General features: G+C 43.1%; 2 protein-coding genes across 2 annotated transcripts; both read left to right on the plus strand.

The window, feature by feature from the left end:
- Window positions 1–1,498: 1,498 nt before the first annotated feature.
- On the plus strand, window positions 1,499–15,686 carry znf608 (zinc finger protein 608; the record flags this gene model as incomplete). The annotated part of the gene is made up of 7 exons (XM_031878927.1): window positions 1,499–1,635; window positions 7,004–9,455; window positions 10,443–10,884; window positions 11,990–12,159; window positions 12,846–12,993; window positions 13,630–13,686; window positions 14,628–15,686. Coding segments are annotated over 7 exons (3,426 nt in total), but the record flags the coding sequence as incomplete, so codon positions are not given.
- Window positions 15,687–18,777: 3,091 nt separating this feature from the next.
- cep120 (centrosomal protein 120) lies at window positions 18,778–23,664 on the plus strand (the record flags this gene model as incomplete). Its single annotated transcript, XM_031878934.1, has 11 exons — window positions 18,778–18,983; window positions 19,669–19,825; window positions 20,588–20,702; window positions 20,821–20,965; window positions 21,199–21,347; window positions 21,595–21,792; window positions 21,889–22,113; window positions 22,504–22,708; window positions 22,791–22,968; window positions 23,360–23,509; window positions 23,640–23,664. Coding segments are annotated over exons 1-11 (1,596 nt in total), but the record flags the coding sequence as incomplete, so codon positions are not given.
- Between the last annotated feature and the right edge of the window lie 46 nt (window positions 23,665–23,710).

Below are 23,710 nucleotides of genomic sequence, written 5' to 3' on the forward strand. Positions count from 1 at the left end.
TGGTGGACACTAGAGAGAATGCAGCTTTAACACATGAAGCATTGACTTCACTCTTCAGAACCGGAGGTTGCTGCCTGGTCTGACTGTAATTGTCCATGTAGGAAAGTATAGAAGCTCTTAAGGTTGATGTGTTGGTTGTTACGGGTGAAAGTCAGCCGGAGCAAGAAGCCCGTCGGGATAGATGTGAGGTAAAATAAGTTTCATCATATATATTCATATATTTTACTTCAGAGCTACTTACAGAGAATTTGGGAATGTTAAGTTGTTGACTAATCAAATCCATCCAGCTCCACTCGTCTGTGTGTGAGTGTGTCGTGATGGCGGTGGCCATCGGGCTCAAGTGAAGAGCAACAAGTTGTGTGTTGCAGTCAAACCTGGTTCTGAAGCTGAAATGCATCCAGGATTTGATTTGCTCCGCGTTTTGCCGCTGGCACATCACAACACCGAAGGTTAGTGTTTTTCAAATGTCAGTCAGAGAGAGAGGAAGAGGAAGAGAGAGGCATTTATATTTCAAACGGCTGAGAGGTCGTCAATTCTCGGATTAGAGTTTAAACCTTGAAGACTAAATTTCTCTTCAGAGCACAAACAGCTGATGGGAACTGAGCGCTGTGTTTCCCTCCTCTGATGTTTGCTGACCGATATCAGTTTGAGCGATTTCACAAAAAGGGGGTTTGGAAAACAATTTGAGCCTCTTTAAAGCTGTGAACTCAGTCCTTCACGTTCCCACGTTTTTTATTCCCAAACAGCTGCTGCTCGTCTTTTTTCTCTTTTTTATTTCTGCACATTTGTCTTTTGTGTGTTTCATTAGTTTCCCTATTAGATAGAAGAGAGAACAAAGAAGTGTGTTTCTGCAGCGCTACAGAGGGTGATGTACGCAGCTAGAGAAGTGCTGTTCACAAAGTCTGAAACAGGGTGAAAAGCTCCTTTCAGACAGTTTGATTTGTTGTCGTCTGACACACCTGTGTCACAGTTTGAGTCCGTTAACAGACAGACGTTTTGTGTTTTTATTCTGATTGATGTCAAAACCACTCGTCATCTTTTGAACCGTTTGATTACTGAGTGAAGGACAAACATTTTGGGATAAAACTTTAAATGTCAGCAAAGGCTGTTATAATCTACGGCCCAAATCTCAATCTCCACACTCTTGGACTCAGACTTTGAGACGAGTTCCTGAAGACTTCGTGAGGGTTTAGTTCTGTCCCGCTGACATTTTGAGCCCTTCATGAACCCTTTACCTAAGTCTGCATTTCTGCATATGTAGCCTGAGGAAATGTACCCACATTGATGATTTGACGACTACCTCTCATCTCGTTAGCAAAGAGCCTGGAAGACGTTCAAATTAAGGGATGAAAAAAAGAAATACCCGCAATTGTACATAAAATGTTAAGACCCTGAGGGTTCAGGGTTTAAGGCCTTAGGGGGGACACTGGGACCTAAAACAAACTGCCTGTATTTCCTCTTGAAGTCCTGAACCCTGTGTTGATCTCTTGATACTGATTGTGGTCTCAGTAGATCCAGTTCTAACCCTTCCTGTCTCCGATGGACAGGTGTGCTGGTGGTCAATGTGACGTGGAGGAAGAGAACCTACGTGGGAACTCTGCTGGACTGCACCAAACACGACTGGGCTCCTCCAAGGTGAGACCTGCACACATCGTAGTAGACTATATGTCATCGTAGTATTATCATTAAAACTACTTTTTTTTCATTTTAGGAATATCGCCAGTCCGACCTTTTAAAAAGATTTTAAGATGCTACTCACTTACTTTTTCATTACCAGCCGTTTATCGATTGTAATTCCCTTTTTACTGGATGATCTAGAAAGTCTAAGAAGAGTCTAAACTAAAACTGTATCTTTTAGAGCTGATTTTGAGGATATAATAATATAATAATCTTTGAATATTAGAATGCCAGAAATTAAAGATCTCTCTTTAATCTGGCTTTTAATTTGGTGTTATGTTATAGATTTAATTTCTATGTTTTTAATTATTTCTTAAATTTTTTTTTTTAACATTTGATTGTGTAAATTTTAGCTTGCAAAATGGTATTTATTGTTGTTTATTTCTGTTTCGTGAAGCACTTTAGGCTGAATGTTTATATTAAAGGTGCTATTTAAATAAATAAATTGAGTTATAGCATTTCCAAAAAAACGCTCCAAACTCCCTCTCAGTTGAGTTATTATTAGGGGTGGGGGAAAAAATCGATACAGCATAGTATCGCGATATTTTGCGTGGGTTAGGGTTAGGGCGCATAACTGTCTCTCTGCCCTCGACGTCCACGCATCGCAAGTTAAACTGAGTTATATAACTCTAATATCCTACTTATATAAGTTATAGTTCATTTACTGAGTCCACACGTTTGCATTTAGTTAAGTTGGACTATGTAGTAATGCAAACAGTTCAGTTTGTCAGGTTCATGCAACATTTATGATGGTATCGCAGTATCGTGATAATATCGCAGTATCGTGATAATATCGTATCGCGGGTTCTCTGGTGATTCCCACCCCTAGTTATTATTAGATAAGTTATTAAAAACACTGAGCTGGTGGGTTTGGGTGACGCTGTCGGCTGCTATAAAAGGTGTGTACTTAATACTTGTTTTTTGAACGATGAAAAGTTTAATTCATCAGCAATATTTGTCATTTAGAAACGCTGTGAGGATTTTCTGTTTCAGTGTTTCTACCTGAGTGGTTTTGTTGTCTGAACCTAAGCAAGTGTTTTTATTTGAATTCACAAAGAAAGTACGTGACAAAGTTGGAATGAAAAGGTGTTGAGATTTTGGATATTCTTAGTATTTCTTCAGGTTAGTGGAGGGTCATGGTCCTGGTAACACGTTGGTATACAAAGCGCTGCTTCCTGTTTGGCAGCTACAGTTCCATGTGTTCATGTATTAAATGCAGCTAACATTGACTTTAAGAAAACAGCTCAACATGTCGTTCAAGTTGGATCGTGATTGACTCGTCATGTCGTCACAGTTAAACACAGATGTACACATGTAGGACACTAACAACTGGAGAAATCAAGCCTCAAATGATACTATTAAAATGAATCTATTGTTGTATTTTATTCTAATTATAGACGTATTTTAAGGTCAGACCCTCATATAATTATTAATTAATTCTGATTCTTCACGTTAATTCATTTTATAGTTATTTTGATTGGCTTTTATTTGCTGTTGATTGTTTATTTCATTAACCAAAAAGAGAACTTTTTGAGTGCTGTAAAGTTGCTTAAATGATATATATATATATATATATATATATATATATATATGTTTAAAAGAAGGCTGAATTGACTGTGGCCTGTCAGCTGTTGTTCTGTGATGAGCTTTAACAGAAACTCATCCCAGTGTTTGTTTCTAATTGCTGAGTAGAAACTGTGACGGTCTCTCCTCGCGGGGCGGAAGCCTCTCAATTATTGCTGCTGTACATAAATGATTGTTGTCATGGCAATTACAGCTTAATCTCAGAAACCAGGGACTAAATTGCTTCTTTTTTTTTCATTTGGTTTCTGCAGCTCTCTCTGTCAGCGGGGACTGAATGGCGTTTTTATTATATAATTCAATGGAATGAAATGTTCCCACTTCGTTGATTTATTATTAGTCCATAAATGAAACTGTACCCTAAAGATGAAACGACACAATGATTAAATTAAAGCACGAAATATGACTAAAAACATAAAGAAAGTAAGTTATTATAAAAAAAATAAGTGATGAATTTTTCAGCTTTAGTAGAGAAACTTAAAGCTGCTACAAGGAACTTTAATGTAGTGTTGATTCTGTTGGTCCCTGTGGACTAAAGCTGTAGTGTCTCTGAGCACCAGAGTCCCTTCAGAAAACCTCTCATGTTACTGCAGCAGGGTCTGACAGTCTGCCCCTCTCAGTCCTGGTTCTGGTTCTCCCGGGCCTCCCTTCCCTCCAGCGGGTCCAGCAACACGTTCTGGGTCTCCAGCAGCGTGGTGTCGGTGTTGACTCCCAGAGAGGAGAAGCTCTGCACCTGGAGGAGGAGGAGGAGGAGGAGGAGGAGGAGGAGAAGGAGGAGGAGGAGGAGACGCTGCTGCTGCTGCTGGGAGCTGAGCTCTCCTCCTCCCTCCGGAGCGCTGACTGCACGTCCAAGGCTGCAGGTGAAGCCGGATCTGGGTCTGTCCACGGTGGACCGGTCTCTGCTGGAGGATCTGGGTCTGTCCACGGTGGACCGGTCTCTGCTGGAGTCTGAGCTGAAGGAGGTTCTGGTGAACCTGCATGAGTTCATCTGGTTTCACCAGAATCCGACCCGGTGGCTCCGATGACGAGCATCAAGAATAACTCTATAGAAACAGACCATCTTCTCTCTGATGGTCTCTTTACTGATGGAGGTCTGATAGAGGATCAGGACTAGACTGAGACTGGTTCATATAGAGGATCAGGACTACACTGAGACTGGTTCATATAGAGGATCAGGACTAAACTGAGACTGGTTCATATAGAGGATCAGGACTAAACTGAGACTGGTTCATATAGAGGATCAGGACTACACTGAGACTGGTTCATACAGAGGATCAGGACTACACTGAGACTGGTTCAGGACCAGATAGAAGTTCCTCACAGTAACTTCAAATTGTATGAAATCATCTAAACTAGATTACTCAGTTGATACAAAAGTTAAGCAGAGGCATGAGAGCAACAAATAACCTTGAAAGAGCCCAAAACAAATCCATAAAATATGCAGCTGGATGTTTCCAGCAGCTTCAGTGACATTCAGGGACACGCTGATGTAAAAAAGCAATTACAAACATCATAAGAAACGTTAGATATCATCATTTTAAAATCACAGAGGGGGACAAGAACGTCTAGTCCCAACGTGCTTTGCGGTTCCATTAATGGAAGATGATTAACGCCCAAAACAGTCTTTCCAAGGTCAGAATACATTCATTGAGTCCTGCAATGTAGTGTCACAATTAATGCACTATAAGGCGAGCACATATGCACGGTTCAGGGTCCGGCTTGGAAGGTAGAGCTTTCCTCTGTAGATAAACATGAAGCAATCTCAGCAAACAGGTTTTTGATATGAATAACAATGTGTGAAAGTAGAGAAGCCTGTTGAGAGTAAAGATGTGAGGCGCTCTGGTAAACAGCATCAAAAGACTTCAGAGACGAAGGGACATCGTGTGAATACAAAACGTCTCCGTATCAAATACAGAGATGGTCGTGGATTGTACAGGTTTTTTTTCATGTTATCAAAGGAGAAGCAGGAAGAAAAATCAATTTCTATCCTTGACGTCTGGATAGAGTGGTCAAACATGAGCCTGGAATGATAATCAGTTATTTTCCAGTTGTTTTTTTTTGTCTGATGGAACAAGAGTTCAATTTGGGTGAAGATAAGAACAAGTTGTTTCTCGGGTTAGAGCCTTTCAGGAACAAGAAAAAACTGCTCTTTTTTCCCAGTTTGATGTTTTGATGTTTTTTTCAGTTTTTCAACCAGGATTGAAAAAGCTTTTCTGCTTGAACTTGACATCATAGAATACGACGTAAAATGATACAATGTGAAATGAAACAATACAAAGTGGTAGAATATGATACGATACAATGTGATACAACAAGTTGTGATATGAAGACATGATACAATAAGATGTAAAACAATAGAATGACAAACAATAATATTTGATACAATACGATCACATTGTATGTAATTCCACTTGATATGATATAAATTGACATGTGATACGATACAACAGGTGGTTTCCATCCTGTTGTTTTCATCCACATTTACAATTTGTGTATTCAAAAAACGTGGAAATGTCAAAAAATTTGATAAAATCTTCATCGCTCCAAATGATCTGATGTCACCGTCCTCACATTTATACATGGAACCAACATCCATGTCATATTTCCATCCAGTTTTTTACATTGTTATATTTAAGGTTCAACTGGCGCTCTTTTGATTATGTCTTCTTTTGTAATGTACGATAGTTTTCCGATTGGAGAATTGGCACCACTGCTGCTTATCTGCTTATTGGAGTCATTCACGTTTTCTCTCGCCCATTTTTTCTCAAAAATTCGGTAAAACTTTGCGCTACTTATGGATGAAAACATGGCTAATGTGCAATGTGATAAGAGTTTGTAATATGGTGTGATACCATATGATGGCATTGACACCTTTTTTGTTACGTTGTCACCATCTGCTGGACTAATGAGGACACTGTGTACTGTGGCTACAGGAAGAAGTTGGAACTAAAACTACTACAATGTGTCTCCCTCGTACTAATAACACTAAAACCAGACCTAACAGAACATTGTATTTGTTCAAAAGAGTGGAATAGAGTGGCTAAAATGTGTTTCAATCTTCCCAAGTTTATACTTATGTCTTTTTTTTTTTTGGGTGGTTGCCTTATATCTTTTGTAAAACACTTTGTGACATTCTAATATAAAGTTATTTACTTCATAAAAGTATCTGCTTCTCTAAGGCTATATATACATATATATATATATATATATATATATATATATATATATATATATATATAATTGATGGCCCGAGATATACAAACAGAAAGAGCTTCCTTTGTCTGAGGTCTCGATTGATTACTCAGCCAATCACTCGTGAATCCCATTGGTTTATTGGGTGTAGGCTGTCCTTTTACACCCATGAAGACTTAACACTAGATGGAGACAGGATCAGGGGGAAGCTGGAGTTGAATTACTGTGAATTACTTGGCTGGGACGGAGTTTAAAGGAAGTACAGACTAGAATACTTTTTCGGTTAATCTTCTAATGTATATGTTCGTTTAAACTGACATTAACGTGCTTTAAAAGTAAGAACTAATGCATTTGCTCATTTCAGATTTAATAAGAATTAGCTGACTCTGGATTAAGCTTTGTGGTTAGTGGGGCGCTGCATGTGCACCTTCTTTTGACCGGCCAGTTACGATACATGTTGTTTTGATACAGGACACAACACAACAGCACACCTCTGTATCTCATCTCATTTCCATACTGTCAGTAAGTATTGTTTTCCTCTTCTTGTGTCCAGGTTTTGCGAGTCTCCCTCCAGCGACCCGGAGTTGCCCGGTGGGCGTGGCCGGGGCAAACGGATGCGAATGGCCATGGCCGAGCGGCCCTGCGTTGAGCCGGCCTCTGCAGCCAAAGTCAGAGGACTATCGCAGCACAGGAGCCGCGGAGGTGGTGTGGCCGGAACTGCCACACCCATCCACAGCAAGGGTAGGAGAGGAAGCCTGAACCTCATCAACAGCAACTGCCGAATGCCTCCTTCTTTCTTCACCGTGGAGGACGTGAAACCTACCAACAGCACCTCCTCTCTCTCGTCCGGGAAGCGAAAGAACAAACCGCCAGCTGACCTGGACCTCAGCCTGGTCTCCTCTGACGACGTCAAAAACGGGAACGGGAAGAGGATTCGAGCCAAATCCCGCAGTGCCCCATCCACGCCGCAGGGCAAATCTGACCCCTCGTTCATGGACCCCGGAGGTGGTTGCGCCTCCTCACCTCCTCCCCCGCCCATCCTCATCGACTGCCCCCACCCCAACTGCACTAAACGCTACAAGCACATCAACGGCCTGCGCTACCACCAGACGCACGCACACCTGGAGGCCGAGGAGCAGAGGAAGCCTGGACTGGAGCCCATGAAGGACGGGGAGAGCGAGGATCGACTGTCAGACTGCGAGGACATCATCAGCAACTTGACGTATGACCTCTCGGAAACAAACAGCACCAATGTCAACAGCTCCTCTAAGAAACCTGCTCCTCTATATAAGGTGACCACGGTGGGATCTCCTAAGAACAGACGACTACTCCTCAGCACTGACCACAGCCCCTCGGTCAACCCCAAGACCAGAAGAACCTCACTGCTGAAAGACGGGCTGATTGACGACCTTAGCAATCTGCCCATCATCTCCAACATGACCGTGGTTCTGGAGAACTGCATGGTCCCAGACAGGAACTCCATGGTCGAGATGCCCAAGCTGGAAGCCGAAGGCTTGATCGACAAAAAGGGAGGCACGTGCGACAAGGGCAAGAAGGCCAACGGGAAGGTAGATAAGCTGTCTAAGTCACGGACCAACCGGCCGATCGCTCCGGCCCCTGCTCCCCCAAAGCTGATCGCCATACCCAACACGGCGTATCCGACCGGCACAGCCGATACTGCCACCTCACCTATGGCAGCCATGGGCCTCACAAGTAAAAACCTTCCCCTGAAACCCATCAAACCAAAGCTGAGCATTGTCGTGGAACCGAGCCTTGTCAAAGCCACCATGGTCACCTGCAGCAAAGAGACCAGGAAGAAAGAGAAACGGAGGCTGAAGGACAAACACAACAAAGACGCGCAAACCAGGACGCCTAATGGCGACAGTGGTGGAATCAAACTGGAAGATGGTTGTGGTGGTGGTTCCAAAATGGGTGTCAAGGAGATTTCTGGAAGCCTTCTGAAGGAGCACCTCAGTAAGCAGGATGTAATGAATGGGCTGACGGAGAGCCAGGAGAGCCGGATGGCCAGTATCCGAGCCGAGGCCGACAAGGTGTACACCTTCACCGACAACGCCCCCAGCCCCTCCATCGGTGGCTCATCGAGGCTCGACTCTGGTGGTAGTTGCCTGGCAACAGACAGCAAGAACAACAGCCCCGCCTACTCCGACATCTCAGATGCCGGGGACGACGGGGGATCCTCTGAATGTCGCTCGGATGGAATCCGATCCAAGTCCGCCTCCTCGGCCTCTTCAGAGGCGAGCTCTAACAGTAACCACGGTAGCTCTGGTAAAACCCCGCCCACTGCATCTGCCCCGCTGTTGAAAGACCCCCAATCCCCGTACTACCACGGCTACGACCCCTACTACCTGCAGGGGTACATGCAGTCGGACAGGCAAAACAGCAGCAGCGTCACCTTCCACAAAAGCTCCGGCCTCGACTGCAAAGGGAAAGACAGAAAGGAGGATGTGAAAGAGGACGACAAAATATCCTCCCATGAGTTCTCAGACTCAAAGAAAGGCGACGGGCCGCCTCAGTCTCAGCTCCAGCTGGCCATGAGCCAGACACAGACCGCCTTGGCCCAGTCGCTGTACTACGGCCAGTACTCCAGAGGCCTGTATATGGACCAGAAACTGTTGCTGGCCTCCAAGTGCTGCGACCAGACACACGGCGCCAAACAGAGGGGCGAGAGGGGACAGGGGTCAAGAGACAGTGAGGACGATAAACACATGGTTGGGGGTTCAGCCGGTGGACCCATGCAGGGTAAAAGTCCAGATGGCGCCAAAGGTTGCTGTCCCAAACCCGTCCTGTCCTACGTGGAGATGAGTGAGAGGGGAGAAAGGGGACAGAGTATGGGCGCGAAGGCGGCGCACAGTGGCATGGAGGACCAGCACCAGGTCTCGATGAAAGACTGCGACGACATCAAGTCGCCTTCCTCTTCCTCTTCTTCATCACTCCACAACCCAAACAGTCAGACAGATCTGGACTCAAATGTTTCCTATTCCAGTGTAAGTTTCTCCCTCTGTCTCTAACCCGCCGCCGCCGCTGATGGTGTTGTTGGTGTGCTTTAGCGACTGCTGTCGAGTGTCACAAAGAGATTAAAACACACATTGTGTCAAGCTAAACCAATGAGGTGCTAATAACAAAGACCGTGTGACTTCTGTGGTGCTGTAGCTGTGCTTTGACATGTGCTACTTTAGTCGTTTTGGTTGGAAATCAGAATCGTGTGGTTTGATTTGATGGATGCAAATATTTTTTTTAAATGTTTGACTCAATGGGGGAAGCTGCAAATGTAAAAACAAACACATAAAGGAACAAAAGAAACAGTTCAAATATATTATGTGTTGGTTTTTATATATGAGCTGCTTGTACAGATTTGTTTTAACCACGTCATCTCACGATGCATTAACTCTAGCCATGCTGGGTCTTGTAAGAAAAAGAAAAGGGTTGTGTGACTTGAATGAAAGCCATGTCTGGGAGGATGTTTTTTGTTTTTGTTCTTCAGTTTGGCCTAAATTCTGCCGTTGATCATGTGTGAGACGTGTCTTGATTGGTGTCATTGACGTTGGAAACACCACACTCCTCACATCCCACCTCTGATTGGCCGCCTGCTGTTGAAAAACGCCGTCATCCTCCATCAACATCCCACCCAGAGCCAGTGATAGATGGTCTGTCTATGGTTCTGTTCACTCCAGCACAGTGTTTCCTCTATAGTCGGTCAGCAGCGGTGGGCCGCCGCACAAAGAAATTCTCCTCCCTTGTTAAACAAGACAAATGTGCAAATGAAAGTCATAAATTATCCTCCAAATAAAACACAAAATAATCATTTAGTTTTAGCTTTGCAACTGGCCATGTAAAACCAAAACAGGAGACAGAGACGTGGACCGAAGTTGAACCGACCACGCCCTAAAAATGACTCCCACCCACCACTGTTAACAAAGAATTATAGGGGAAACACTGCAACTAGCACCAACACTTGTCCCCCATCGATCTAGCCCTCAGACGGCCCGGCCTGGGCTCACTGCCTCGCTCACAGCAAATACTCTGAGCTACAACATGGGGAGGAGGCCGAGGAGGGGGAAGCAGACAGGGAGAAAGAGTGGGGAGCTACCGTGGAGCCTGCCGGGGCCAAGATGACCTCCGGAGGAGGAGGTGTGTGCGGAGATGCTATAAAAGCCAGGGTCCACGATCTCCCGCCCGCCATCGACTTGGAGGATCCAGACAGACCGGACGGGCTGGATGATCAAGGTCTGGAGCCGATGGGAGGGCTGGCCGAGGAGCCCCAGAACGCCCGGGCGGCGGTGTCTCCTCCCATGACCCCCCAGCAGCCCTACATCCAGTACCAGCACTCCTCCTACCCGCCCTACCTGGCGATGTGCGAGAGCGGCGGGGGCTCCTACAGAGGGGTGTCCCCGACCCTGGTCCACAACTACCCGGGTAAGAGTCTGCGTAAAGGTGTTACTTTAAAAAGGAATAGTTCAACATGTTGGTAAAATACGCTTGTTGTGGAGAGTTAGACGAGAAGATCAACATAAGCTATAGTTAGCGTAGCTTTAGAGTCAAGCTGTTGTTTATAATCTGAGCTATGCAGCAAATGAGCGTATTTCCCAAAATCTATAACTGTTCATTTTAAGCATCACTTACCAAAATCTTTAATATTAAAGGAAGACTTCACCTTTAGAATGATCCTCTGTACATCAATCACTCACCTCATAGTACCTGGAGTTCTTGAAGAACACTTTTTCCTCTCATGTCTCCACCGTCAACAAAGAATCATAAAAACTGAGAGAAGTCTTTAATTGAAGTAAATGTAGGAAAACACCGTTTACAAAGCACCAATAATCCACTCGCATGCTCACCAGAGTCTCAATTTCAAAGGAACTCTGAAGTTTCCGGGAAACGACGTGTGAAGACAATATGCTGTTTATATTTTACGTGGAATATGATTCATATTTACAGTATTTTTAATCGGCATTTATCATTGTTTAAGTCATTTATAAATGCTAGAATCACTTTACATTTACCAGATGGCATTAAAGCTATCACTGTGTTTTACATTAAGGAGTTCATTTTGTGATAGCAGTGTAGATGTAGAGGTTTTAAGATCTTAAACTCCCTCAGTTCATTCTTGAATACTCCATAATATGAAACAATGCATGCATTTATGTATTAGTTAACCTCAAATGTGGGATGAACCCCAAAAAGTATCCAAGCTACAGCTGAATTTGTACCTTTAATGAAAAATGATTTAACAGTTTTAAGGGAGGTTTTAACGCAACGATTTTAAAGCATTAAGGCACAGAGATAAACGTTAAAGTCACTTTATTTATGGATGAAGCACATTTACAAGGCACATAAGAGATGCACCATGATGTTGATATAGCACACAACACCCTACAGGGGGAGCTATTAAAGGGAACTGTATCTTTAAATATAACTCTTTTGTTTTAGGTGATTATTTAAAGTATTGTGGGTGTGCGTGTGTGTGTGTGTGTGTGTGTGTGTGTGTGTGTGTGTGTGTGTGTGTGTGTGTCCACACCAGGTTTCCACTACCCTCTGTACGGTAAGACGGCGGGCAGGGAGGAGTCAGAGGTGACTCCGCCCAGCAGAGGAGGAGCGGTGGGCGTTCAGCAGAGCGGAGACCCGTCCTCGTCCTCGGCCCTGGAGCTGCTGCAGCAGCAGAGCCACCAGTACCACGGGAAATCCCCCGCGGTGAGACGCCGCACGCTTCACCGCCACACTGCAGCTCTCATTCACACTCAAGAAAAGATATGAAGGTTAAAGAGAAACACGGGGATCAGAAGTCAAACGTTTCATTTCTATTACAAATGAACTGATTTAGTTTTCCTGGAGTACAGAACACATCACATACTCTACCAGGCCTGCACGTGGACCACACACTGCTGCTGGCCTCCAATTTACTGCAATACACAACCTGGTTAGATTTAGTTTGTACATTGACCTACCACACATATATATTATTCTAATGTATATATCACATGTATTAGATGTTATGTCTATATGTTTACTTCTGCACGATGTCTTAGATTTTCTTTTCATCCATATTTAATGAACATCGTTGGAGTCTGAGAACTAAGAAAGTCATGGACAGCGACTGCTTCACTGTAATTGTTAATGTGACAATAAAGAGCATTAGAGGAAGAAGAAGAAGTTTCAGTGGTGGATGCTGTTTAGTATCTACTACAGTACCACGCAGTAAACATTTATACTACACATGTATTCCAAGTACAAATACCTGACTTTGTGGAGACACTGAAGATACTTCATGAACATGCACCACACGCAGGAACAGTCCCGAAACGTTGAGTAAAGAATGTGTGTGTGTGTGTGTGTTTGCGTGTGTGTGTGTGTGTGTGTGTGTGTGTGTCTCTGAGCAGCCCGGCGAGAAGGGTTCCCCCGAGGGAGAGAGAGAGACGGAGCGCGAGAGGAACCACCTGTCGTTCGCCCGACATCTCCACACACACCATCACACACACCTGGGTATGAGCTACAACCTGCTGTCAGGACAGTACGACATCTACCAAGGTACCACGCACACACACACGCACACACAGACACACACACACACACACACACACACACACACATTTAAAGTGACTGGTAAATCAGATCAACATGTTCTCCCACATTTGGCCGGGATGATCAGGTGACCACGTTCGTCCAGTCAGTGAGTGTAAGTTGTTTGTAGAAGATCCATGTTGTTCTCATCCTTTGTTCTTGATGCACAATTATTCAAAATGTTTTCTGAAGCTCATTGTGGCCAATCACAAGGTGGTACAATATGTGTGAAAGGAAAAAAAGTTGATTTGTATATCTTATTATCACAAATCACAAATTGCCTCAGAGGGCATTCAGATCTGTACAACATACGACATCCTCTGTCCTCGGACCCTCACATCGGAAAAGCTAAAAGTCCACAATAAACTCCCTGAACAGGGAAAGACAAGAGGGAGAAAGCTCTTGGAAAGCAACATAATTAAATATTGAGGTGAGGCGAAGATGTCTGGTCAACAAAATCATTTCCTGAGTTAAATTACAAGCTTCTACCACCAGAACATCCCAAAGAAACTAAATGTGTTTTCATCCCAACAGAATGTTGTGTTTGTTGAACAGTTTACAGGACATTTTATTTTGAAATGTGATTTCCTTCCTGTGTTGAAGGGTTGAGCTCCCGGTCGCTGGTCTCGAGTCAGCAGGTGTCGGGTCACTCCTCCACCGGTGAGTTCTTCTGGTCGTTGTAATAATCATCTGCTCCTCTGGTTCTCCTCGATGTTTCAGGAGAGAGATGTTTTATGAATCATATTTAGACACTCAGTGATGGGATTTACTGTTCTTTATTAATATGTGTCTTTTCTTATGGTTTAAATGTTAAAAAACATGTTGAACATACAATAATGCCTCAGTTAAATATAAATAAATAATAGATTATTAAATTGTAGCTTTGTCATTTTACTTAACGTCATTAACTAAATGCATTTTACTATAATAATAATAATGATCCAGTGAAGATGAAAGCATCTGCTGGTGAACACAGAGCTCTTCTCTCTGTCCTCCTCTTTCCTTCTTTTAAATCTTCTAAACTCTTCGTCTCTGTCTGTGCTGCAGCTCTTCTTCAGCTCAGCGGATCACAGACTCATAGATTAGCCACTAAAATTGGCATCTTATGAAATAAATTGGCTCAATCTTTTCTTTCATAAAATACAATCTGGGATCAGAATAAGTCTGACGGGTCAATAAATCAAATATGTGAACAGTCTCTGCAGAGAACAGCAGCTCTCTGAGGCGACATCATCATCCTGTGGATTATTACCCACGTCTGAAGGGCCTCCATATATTCTCTGAGGCCGTTGTGCGTCACTGTCTTTGTCTGAATGTGTGACATCATGCAGAGGGAACCTGCATGATGTGATGATTAATGTGATGAACCTTAAAGGAGAGAGCCGAGACATGAAGAAGAGCAGCAGCTCATGTCGTCTTACAATCGCAACTTTAAGAAATAAACAAGAAAACAAATAGGTTTGCACATACAATCATTTTGGTACATAACAATAAACACAAAAAGTCAACAAACACTAAGAAGAAGCAGAAGCAGAAGAGAAGAAGGCCGCTAACAGGCCGTTATGTGACTGAAAGCCTGTTTGTCCTCTTTGTCTCCACAGAGAGCGAAGGGAAGAAGTAGGACCACGTGAGAGACCACGTTCTCACATGAGGAACGGCAGATTTATCAGACATCAATTCCACGGTGTTTAATAAGCTTCGCCTCGCTGAGAGGCAGAGAATTCAGAACTGGAATTAAAAAATAAAAAAGACACTCTTTCATTTGTTACTAATGAAAGCCGCCTGTTTTATAACATCGGGGGAGCAGACGCAGGGACGGGAAGCGGGATCAAAGTACCAATCCAGACTTTTGAAGATTTCATTTCAGCGCGTTTTTAAAACTCCCAGAATGCCGTGCTGCAGCTGTGGCGTTCAACTTTATAAAAAATAACAAATGCACATTTATGGTAGTGTATTATGATGATGATATGACTGAATGTACTGAAGAAGACTATCCCGAGAGAGTTGATCTTTTGTTTTCCTTAAAAACTCTGAGTGGGAAACAGCATTAAGCTAAAAGTCTATTATTATCCTTCTTATTCTGATTATTGAAGTGGTCCTCCTCCCTCCATAGTGCTGACGCTACACATTTGTATTACTAACCTGTAACTTGAGCGTAACCATGTTGATTGTATTGTCTTTATGTGAGAGTAAACCTTCACATCGAACCTGCCCAGTGCCATGTAGGAACCCCACCCAGTGGTGTAAATATTCTGTACAGACTCATGGCGGAGCACTGACATGCTTTTATCCTACTCTAATGTTGACCTCCATCTCCGGCCGTGCAGGGGGAGCAGCGGGCGGAGCAGGGGGGGGGGGGGGGGACCTAGCAGGAGCAGAACCGACTCTTTATTTTATCAGACGTCCTGTAAAAACACTCGTTCCACTGATGCTGCACATCTCCCGCTGGGTTAGAGAGTTGTGTGTTTGTTTAGTGACCGTTAGCTCCAGCTTGTGCCTCGTGGAATCAGTTCTCTAACCAGCGCTTTGATTTAGAGTTGGTGAGGTTTAGGATCAAAAAACGATCCGCTACCTGCAAAACAATGGCTGCTTAATCGGACCTCACAGTGAGATTGTTTTGCCAAATGAAGGCAAAGTTCTCAGACATGAACCAAGCAGATGAACCTAACCAACCCTCAACCACAGCATCGATCATATAGGAGTCAACGTTTCTGATTTGGGAGGCCTTTGAATTGGTATTTACAGTCAACTCTATGCAGATATGAGCCACTGGGAGTTATGGTGCATAATCCAAAATTTGACCCTTTATGCTTTATTCTTTGCCCCAAACAGAGATGTAAACTGGGGCAGGACTGGAACAGGAACCGGCTCTGTTCCAGTTTCCATTCTTTTGTTGAAGGTCAAGAACATGGAGACTCAACTTGAATGTACACCAGAGACAATATATAGAATAAAAGACTGTGTGAGGATTTTGGATATGACGTCAAAATATGCTGTTGTGTTTTCACCAAAACTGACTTAATTCAGATTTTTGACTTATCGGCAAAGATTTCAAATGTAAAAATGATGCTTAAATGTGAGCTACAACCTGGAGCTATAGGTGAATGAACATGATGCCAGTGAGTGAGTTCTGTTTTACTTGAACATGAAAGACACATGTGCCAATTTTACTTTTATTCGCAGCACCTCTGAAGGACAATTCCAGTGTTAACTTGAGCTTTTTCTGGTTAATTTTCTACATCCATGTCTTTATTATTACGTCTAAAGTTGCCACTTTACTCAAAACTAAATGGAATTCAAATATGTTTGTTCAAGTACAAGAGTGAGTTTATGAACCAAAAACAAGCTTCAGCTAAATCAATGTACTTTGTATATTTATTAACTAAAAGTTTGAGGAAATGCTAAATTAAATGTAGTTTCAAGTATCGAGCAAAAGCTCCACAATGAACAACTAAAATAAGATAGGAAATATAACTTAACACTCAAAACACTGGAATTATCCTTTAAAATTAAAATGCCCAGGCACCCAGGTCAGGCGTCCCACAATCCTTTGCTCCGCCCCGGCTCCCACGCTCCCTCCTACAAGCTGACTAGCTCACTGCAGAGCCGCTGATTGACAGAAAGGTCCGGTTTTTATTATCATTGCTGCCAAAAGAGCTGCAACACCTGGAGAACAAAGAAGTGACCAACACGTTGAGTACATTTACTGAAGAACTGTACTTAAAGGAACAGTGTGTAGCAGTTATGGGCATCTATTGGCAGAAATGGAATATAATATAATTAAGTGGGTTTTCTTTAGTGTATAATGACCTGAAAATATGAATCGTTGTGTTTTTTTGTTAGCTTAAAATTAGCTGTTTATTTCTACATACGGAGCCGGTCCTCTTAAATCACAGTACATGCATCCATCAACGTCTACCATGATGCCTTCAATGTTGCATCATACAGACCATAAATAAGAGCGGCACGCTGGAAGAAGAATTCACATTAGATTGTAGTCGTAGTTCTCAGCCAGAGATCTCAGTAACTTCCTTTCTGACACATAAAACTGTGAAGTTGGCTGCAAACATCCAAATAAAATGAAATATTAACATTTATAAATGTTGATTCTTATTAAAAATACAGTTAAAAAAAATGTGTTAATTTAGGCTTGATTTAATTTGTGTTTTTGTGACGACATGGCTAGCATTTGTAAAAACAAAATAATTCCAATACAAATGTATTGATAAGGCACATGTAACAGTTAACAGCTGACCAAACTGCAGTACAATCAAAATATTGCCAAAAAATATATAAAAGCTACTCCGTAAAAACCACAACGACTCGTTTAAAACAAAAGAGACAAAGCAGCTCTGAGAGTGAGTTTAAAGCCAGAGAATAAAAAGCTATTTTCTTCTAATGTAGCATGAAGTAATGGTGGATATATATATATATATATATATATATATATATATATATATATATATAAAACAAACCTGACGCGGTCTATCAGCGGCTCTGCCTCACTTAAACAACACCTTACCTGCATAGTATCAGTGATCATTCTATTACTTGAATATAGTGCTATGAACTCTGTTTACACGACGCTGTGGTCTTCTGGGAGACGCAGCGTTGTCTTATAAAGGCTGCTTGGTATATATGTTCAGTTTTAATCCACCCGGTGTATCCAGTTAACAACACTCTGAAATCGTATAAACATGGAACCTGCTGTTGCTTTTTTATACTGTATATGCCTTAATTCATATGTTTGGCAATCATGATTAAAGGATGTTTTATAGAATTATTGTTGTCTGTGGAGTTTTGTCTTGAGAACACTTCAATCAACTTTAATGAATAATGTAAAACCACCACAATAATCCTTTATTATTACACGAGACACATTGTGATAGCATTAATACTTTATGAATAACAGGCCACTAACGTAGGTCACCCCTGCTTTTTAATTAACAAATGCATCATGTATTCTTAGATAACAGAGTTATTACAGATGTGAGAGTTGAATTAGTCTACAACACGATGTATCAAGTTATTTTGTGAAGGCATAGATGTTAAGTGAATCACTATAATATTATTACTCTTTTTTTTAACTTTTTTTGTGTGATTACTTTTACAGATTTATCGCCAGTGGTGGAAGAAGATATTTTAGTAAAAGTACAGTGTAGAAATAACAAACAAACACATTTGAAGGTATAAAGGTATATATATATATATAAGGGTTTAGTCTCTCCAGCTCTAATTGTTTCCATAATAAAAGTTATTGAGGGAAACATCAGATCATGAAAACACAAATGACAATTAAGAGACCCAAGTCTCTTAATTGTCATTTCCTCAATTTCGGTTGAACCGGTTTCAACCGGTGAGCGATCCTCACTTGAACCGGAAGTTTAAACCGGAAGCGATCCTCGCATGAACCGGAAGTTGGAAATGAACATTTTCCACCAGCCACCACTGCAGTATTCCCTTTTAATTGTAGTGGAGTAAGTGTAATGTGGCATAAAATAGAAACAGTCAAGTAAAGTACAAGTACCTCAAGATTGTACTTCAGAACAGTTTGCGTAAATGTACTTTGTTACATTCCATTTCTAACCACTGGTATATTTGTAGTAGTAGTAGTAGTAGTAGTAGTAGTAGTAGTAGTAGTGGCACTATCAGTATTCGTGGTAGCGGCCTGCAGTTCCACCTCCCACCAACAGGGCGGCGCTGAACAAACAACCGTCTCCGCCATCACTTCCGCTTTCTAAAACAAAATGGGTGGCGCCAAAGCTTGACAACAAAGCGGCTGTTTGCTGCCTTCAACCAACGGACAGTCAGCCTCCGAGTAAACAAAAAGCCTCCGCTGTGTTTTAAATGTGTTAAATGTGAGTTAGTTTAATATTTTCTCATAAATTAAAGTTTTACAAATGTCATCATGGCTTCGAAGACCGACCAACTTCTCATCGTTGTGTCCATCCTGGAAGGTAAGCACACAGTTATCTTACTTACTTTATCCTTTTCTGTCACAAAACACCACATTAAAGTCCTTAACTTCAGTAAAAGTACTGGTAACACGCTGTAAAAATACTCTTACAAGTTAAAAGTACGGCATTGAAACTTTTACTTAAGTAAGTAACGTTATTATCAGGAAAATGTAGACTAACGTTACTTAAAGTATGAACATAAACGTGAAACGTTGTCATTGTGCAGTAAACATACATATATGATGTTTTTATGTTAATATTACTGCTTTTATTATTGTGCATGTTTCATGTTAACTCCTTTATCATACACAAGACTATAACTCCGTTACTCTGTTGTTTGTTTGATCTTTGCACTACTGTTTACTTAGTTAGTTCATTTAATATTATTCTATTTCATTGTATATATTGTGCATTTTTATACTCGATAGAGAAACGACAAGAGTTTAGAGAGTAGTTGGACTCAAGACTGGACTTTTTCTTTTTATGTTTACTTGTCAAATCAAATAGAAATGAATTCTCAGTCCGACCGCCTGTAGAAGTATTAATCGGACTTATTGTAAGCCGTGGATGAGCCTCAATGACCATCCAGCTGCAGTATCCTGGTGGTGATTTACAGTAATAACGTGTTCCACTGCTCTGTAAACAACGTAACGATAAAAAAGAGAACCCGTCTTTCCTTCACCAGGTCGCCACTTCCCCAAGAGTCCCCGTCTCCGTCTGGTGGTCCGGGCGAGCTTCGATGGCGAGCAGCTCTCCACGGACCCTGTAGACCACCGAGACCAGCCGCACTTCAGCACCGAGCTGGCCTGGGAGCTGGACCGCCGGACGCTGCACCAGCACAGGTCTGAAGCTCCACGCCGACGACGCCGACAGATATTTTAACCCAGATGATCAGACAACTGTTTCTATTAAAGACTTGTGCTTTTGTTGTCAGAGACGTCAAAGATTAGTAAACCGAGAGTTTACTAATGACTGTCGAGCTGCTACTGACAATAAGTTAATCTGACATTTTCTTTCTCTATTAATCCATTCATTGATCGGTCTTTAAACATCAGACTACGACGTAAAACAACCATCATTACTGAACATTATATTAATGTTAAAGTGTTCCTGGATTGTTTTCTATATTTCGTCCATTGATTCATCACACGTCAACTATTGTTTGTAGCTTTCATGAAGTTATTATAGCACTGATGTGTTATAATACAAGCTGTTGCTCAATGTTTATCACAAGGAAATATACATTTAACCGTATTTATATACAAAATATTCATGAAATATAAGGGCATAATTCATGCTTTCTTCTTACCTATTTTATTTATTTTTAATTGTACCGTACTTTAAGCTCTATAGTCTGTATGACGTGCTCTATCCATAAAGATTATCATTGTTATTATTATTATATTTACTGACATGTTAATATTTATAATACACCTTTGAAAACGAAGTGAAACTTAATAATAAAAGTAGATAAAATCCAGAAAAAGAGATCTAACATAATATATATAATTACAACAAATAAATCATTTAAAATGAAAGTGAGTTTTGGTATTTTATTTTATTTTGCCTAAAGTGTAATATTGAAGCGTCTTCTGTCCTCTCAGGCTGCAGAGAACTCCCATCAAGCTTCAGTGTTTTGCAGTCGACTCTGAGACCAAGAGGAGCGAGAGCGTCGGCTACATCATCCTGGACCTCCGGTCTGTGCAGGAGGTCCAACAGGTGAGCGTCTCCTCCTCCCGTCTCGTGTGACACGTGTTGAAGCGCACCGACCGGTCGATACCCAGCTGCTGCTCGCTGGGACCAGTAAATAATACGATTTCTGCTTTTGTCCCGTCAGGAGCCTCGCTGGTACCCGCTGCTGAGCAGCAAATACACCAAACAGAGGCCGGCGCTCCTCCTCAGCATGTCGCTGGAGAGCGAGGCCAAGCCCTCCAAACCCTCTCCTGATAGGTTCAGAGCCAAGAAGGCCCCGCCCCGTCAAGGTCAGCTGTCCATCAAGACCTGTTGGCTTCGTGTTTGCTGTTCTCGTTTCACTCACAGTATTCCTACGCAGCCGTTTACCTTTCTAATTAAATATATCCGTTAACATGCAGCCGTGTGTACTCTTGATTAAAGAAGTGCCTCACAAAGTGCTTTACAATAATGGATATATAATATTCATGTCCTGTTCTTCTTCTTCTGTTGTTTTAACTCTCGTGCTGCTCGGCTGTTGAAGGTCCTCCTGCAGTCACCGACCTGCTGCCAGACCAGCTGGAGGCCTCACTGATCCCAGACCAGGGCTACCATCAAGTGGGACCCGCAGAGCTCTGCTCCGACATGTTCGTCCTGTCCGTCACCGTGGCCTTTGCTACCAAACTAGAGCAGGTACGAGTGGTACTCTGACCTCCGACCTGAGCTGTGACTGGCCAGTCAAGAGTTCCATCTTTCACAATAACTGGGAAATTGTGAATTTATTTAAAATGTTAAAGATAAACTGTTTACTTTATCAATCAAAAGTGCAGCCTTAGAAAACTTGGTTAAAATGTACTGTTAAACCCAAATAAAAATGGTCAAATTGCGCTGGAATACATCACCCTTAGAACCATATGTGTTCTCTTGTGGTTCTCCACAGTTGATCTCCAGCACCATGAAGCTGTCGGCGGAGGAGTCGGGCTTCTTCTTCTACTACACTTTACTGGGCAACGACATCACCAGCGATCCTTTCGACAACCTGCTGAGCCCCGACTTCGAGCCGGAGCGCGCCTCTGTGCGGATCCGCAGCAGCAAACAGGTCCTGCAGAGCTTCCTGTCTCATCAGCCCAGTTTACAGGTGAGAGTGGACGAGTCTCGAGGAAGCTACGACCTGATGACTTGGGATTTTGTTTCATCACATGTACCCGTCTGTCTGTCTGTCTGTCCTCGTCAGATCCACCTGTGCTGTGGGAATCACTCTCTGGGCAGCACCGACGTCTCTCTCTCGGCTCTCTCTGCCGTGTCGGTGGATCTGGAGAATAAGGCGGCGACGGTGGAGGGAGCGTTTATACTGAAACCTCCCAAACGCGCCAGACAGGCGCTGCCGGCTCTGCCCGCCGACCTGCAGCCGACTGTGGGGGTGGCGGTCACCCTGAGGAGGGAGGAGGTCACACCACAGGTACACACACACACACTAGTAGTGTAACTGGCCGCTGTCCATCCATGAGCTGTACGAATCCTCACTCACGGACATCATCGATGTAGTGGGGGGAATCAGACTCATGTTCACTGAGCAGAGCCTGAAGGCATCATAGTGTAACTGAAGTGAACCTCCGTTGGTTAGCCGTTAGTGGTGCTGCTAACGTTACTAGCTCTCCTCCTGTTGGTTTAAACACTGATTGGTTGTTTACAATAAAACATGATCAGAGATCAGAGACTAGAAACACATGTTCTACTGAGTCAGTAACACTTTATTTACACTCTGATGGTCATTATGTTCACAGTCTGGGACAGAAATGTGTTGCAGAAGGCTTTCCTCAGTCTGTGTCATGCTTCCTTCTTTCTCCAGTCTGTAGGGACTAAAGGAGCTCACGCCGACCCTCCTCCTCCCTCTGCTCCTCCTCCGGCTGCACAGAGACCTCGTAGCTCCTCTCCGGCTCGGAAACCTCCCTCCTCTCCTCCTTTTCCTCCTCCTTCCTCTCACACAGAGAGCGAAGCAGAGAGTCTGCTGGAGGAGCTTCAGCATGGCAAAGAGCAGGCGGGACAGCTGGCAGGTGAGAGCCGGAGACACCACCTGTCAATCACACAGCATCAGTTGGGAACCACAGAGGGGTGACGTTGTTTGCTCGTCTCCAGCTGCAGATCTGGAGCTTCAGAGTCGGACCGAAGCGACGGCAGAAGGCGGAGCTTCGTCCGTCAGTGTCTCTGCTCCCAAAGTGTCCATCCCGTCCTCCGCCCACCACTATTGCTTCTCTCTGGACCTCCGCGGCCTGAGAAACCTCAGCCTGACGCACCACGTCGCCGCTACGCTCAGGTGATGACTTCATCTTCATCTCCAGAACGTCCTCATAAGCTTCACTGTAAAGACACGTGGACACACTGACTACGTTCACATGCGCCAGATATTACGTTATTTTGCCCTTGTTTAAAAAAGCAAAAACAATAGCTGTTTACACGGCGAATGAAAATGAATATCAGAACAATATCAACACATCACTCATGTTTAACTCTGAAGAGGATCCGTTCACAATAATAGTGGAATATGAGTGTAAACGTAGTCAGTGTGACATTATGAGTTCGTCCTCATCATAACAGGAGTTAAACGTATCTCATACATGTCCTTTAACAAAGTATTTCTCCGTGTTCTTTGCATGTTTAAAGCGTGTAGCTCAGCAGCTTTAATGGCGGCCGTGTGTTTGTTTCAGGTATTCGTATCCGTTCTTTGGCAGCGCGGCTCCCATCATGACCAACCCTCCTGTGGAGCTGCAGAGGAACGTGGAGGCGTCTCTGCCTCAGTCCTACTGCGCCTTCGACTTCGCCGCTCTGCCTCAGCAGCTGCAGGACACCTTCCTCAGGTAGAATCACACTCACTCACACACACACATACACACACACACTTCACACACTTGTGTTTTTCTGTTGTGGCAGTGATGCTTCCATTATTATATCCTCTTTATGTTCTGCAAAATCACATTTGGCCAGCAGGTGGTGCAATAGGACTGTTTTCACCGTGTGTGTGTGTGTGTGTGTGTGTGTGTGTGTGTGTGTGTGTGTGT

Source organism: Anarrhichthys ocellatus, unplaced genomic scaffold (assembly GCF_004355925.1).
Source record: "Anarrhichthys ocellatus isolate YVR2014 unplaced genomic scaffold, GSC_Weel_1.0 scaffold210, whole genome shotgun sequence".
Lineage (NCBI taxonomy): Eukaryota > Metazoa > Chordata > Actinopteri > Perciformes > Anarhichadidae > Anarrhichthys > Anarrhichthys ocellatus.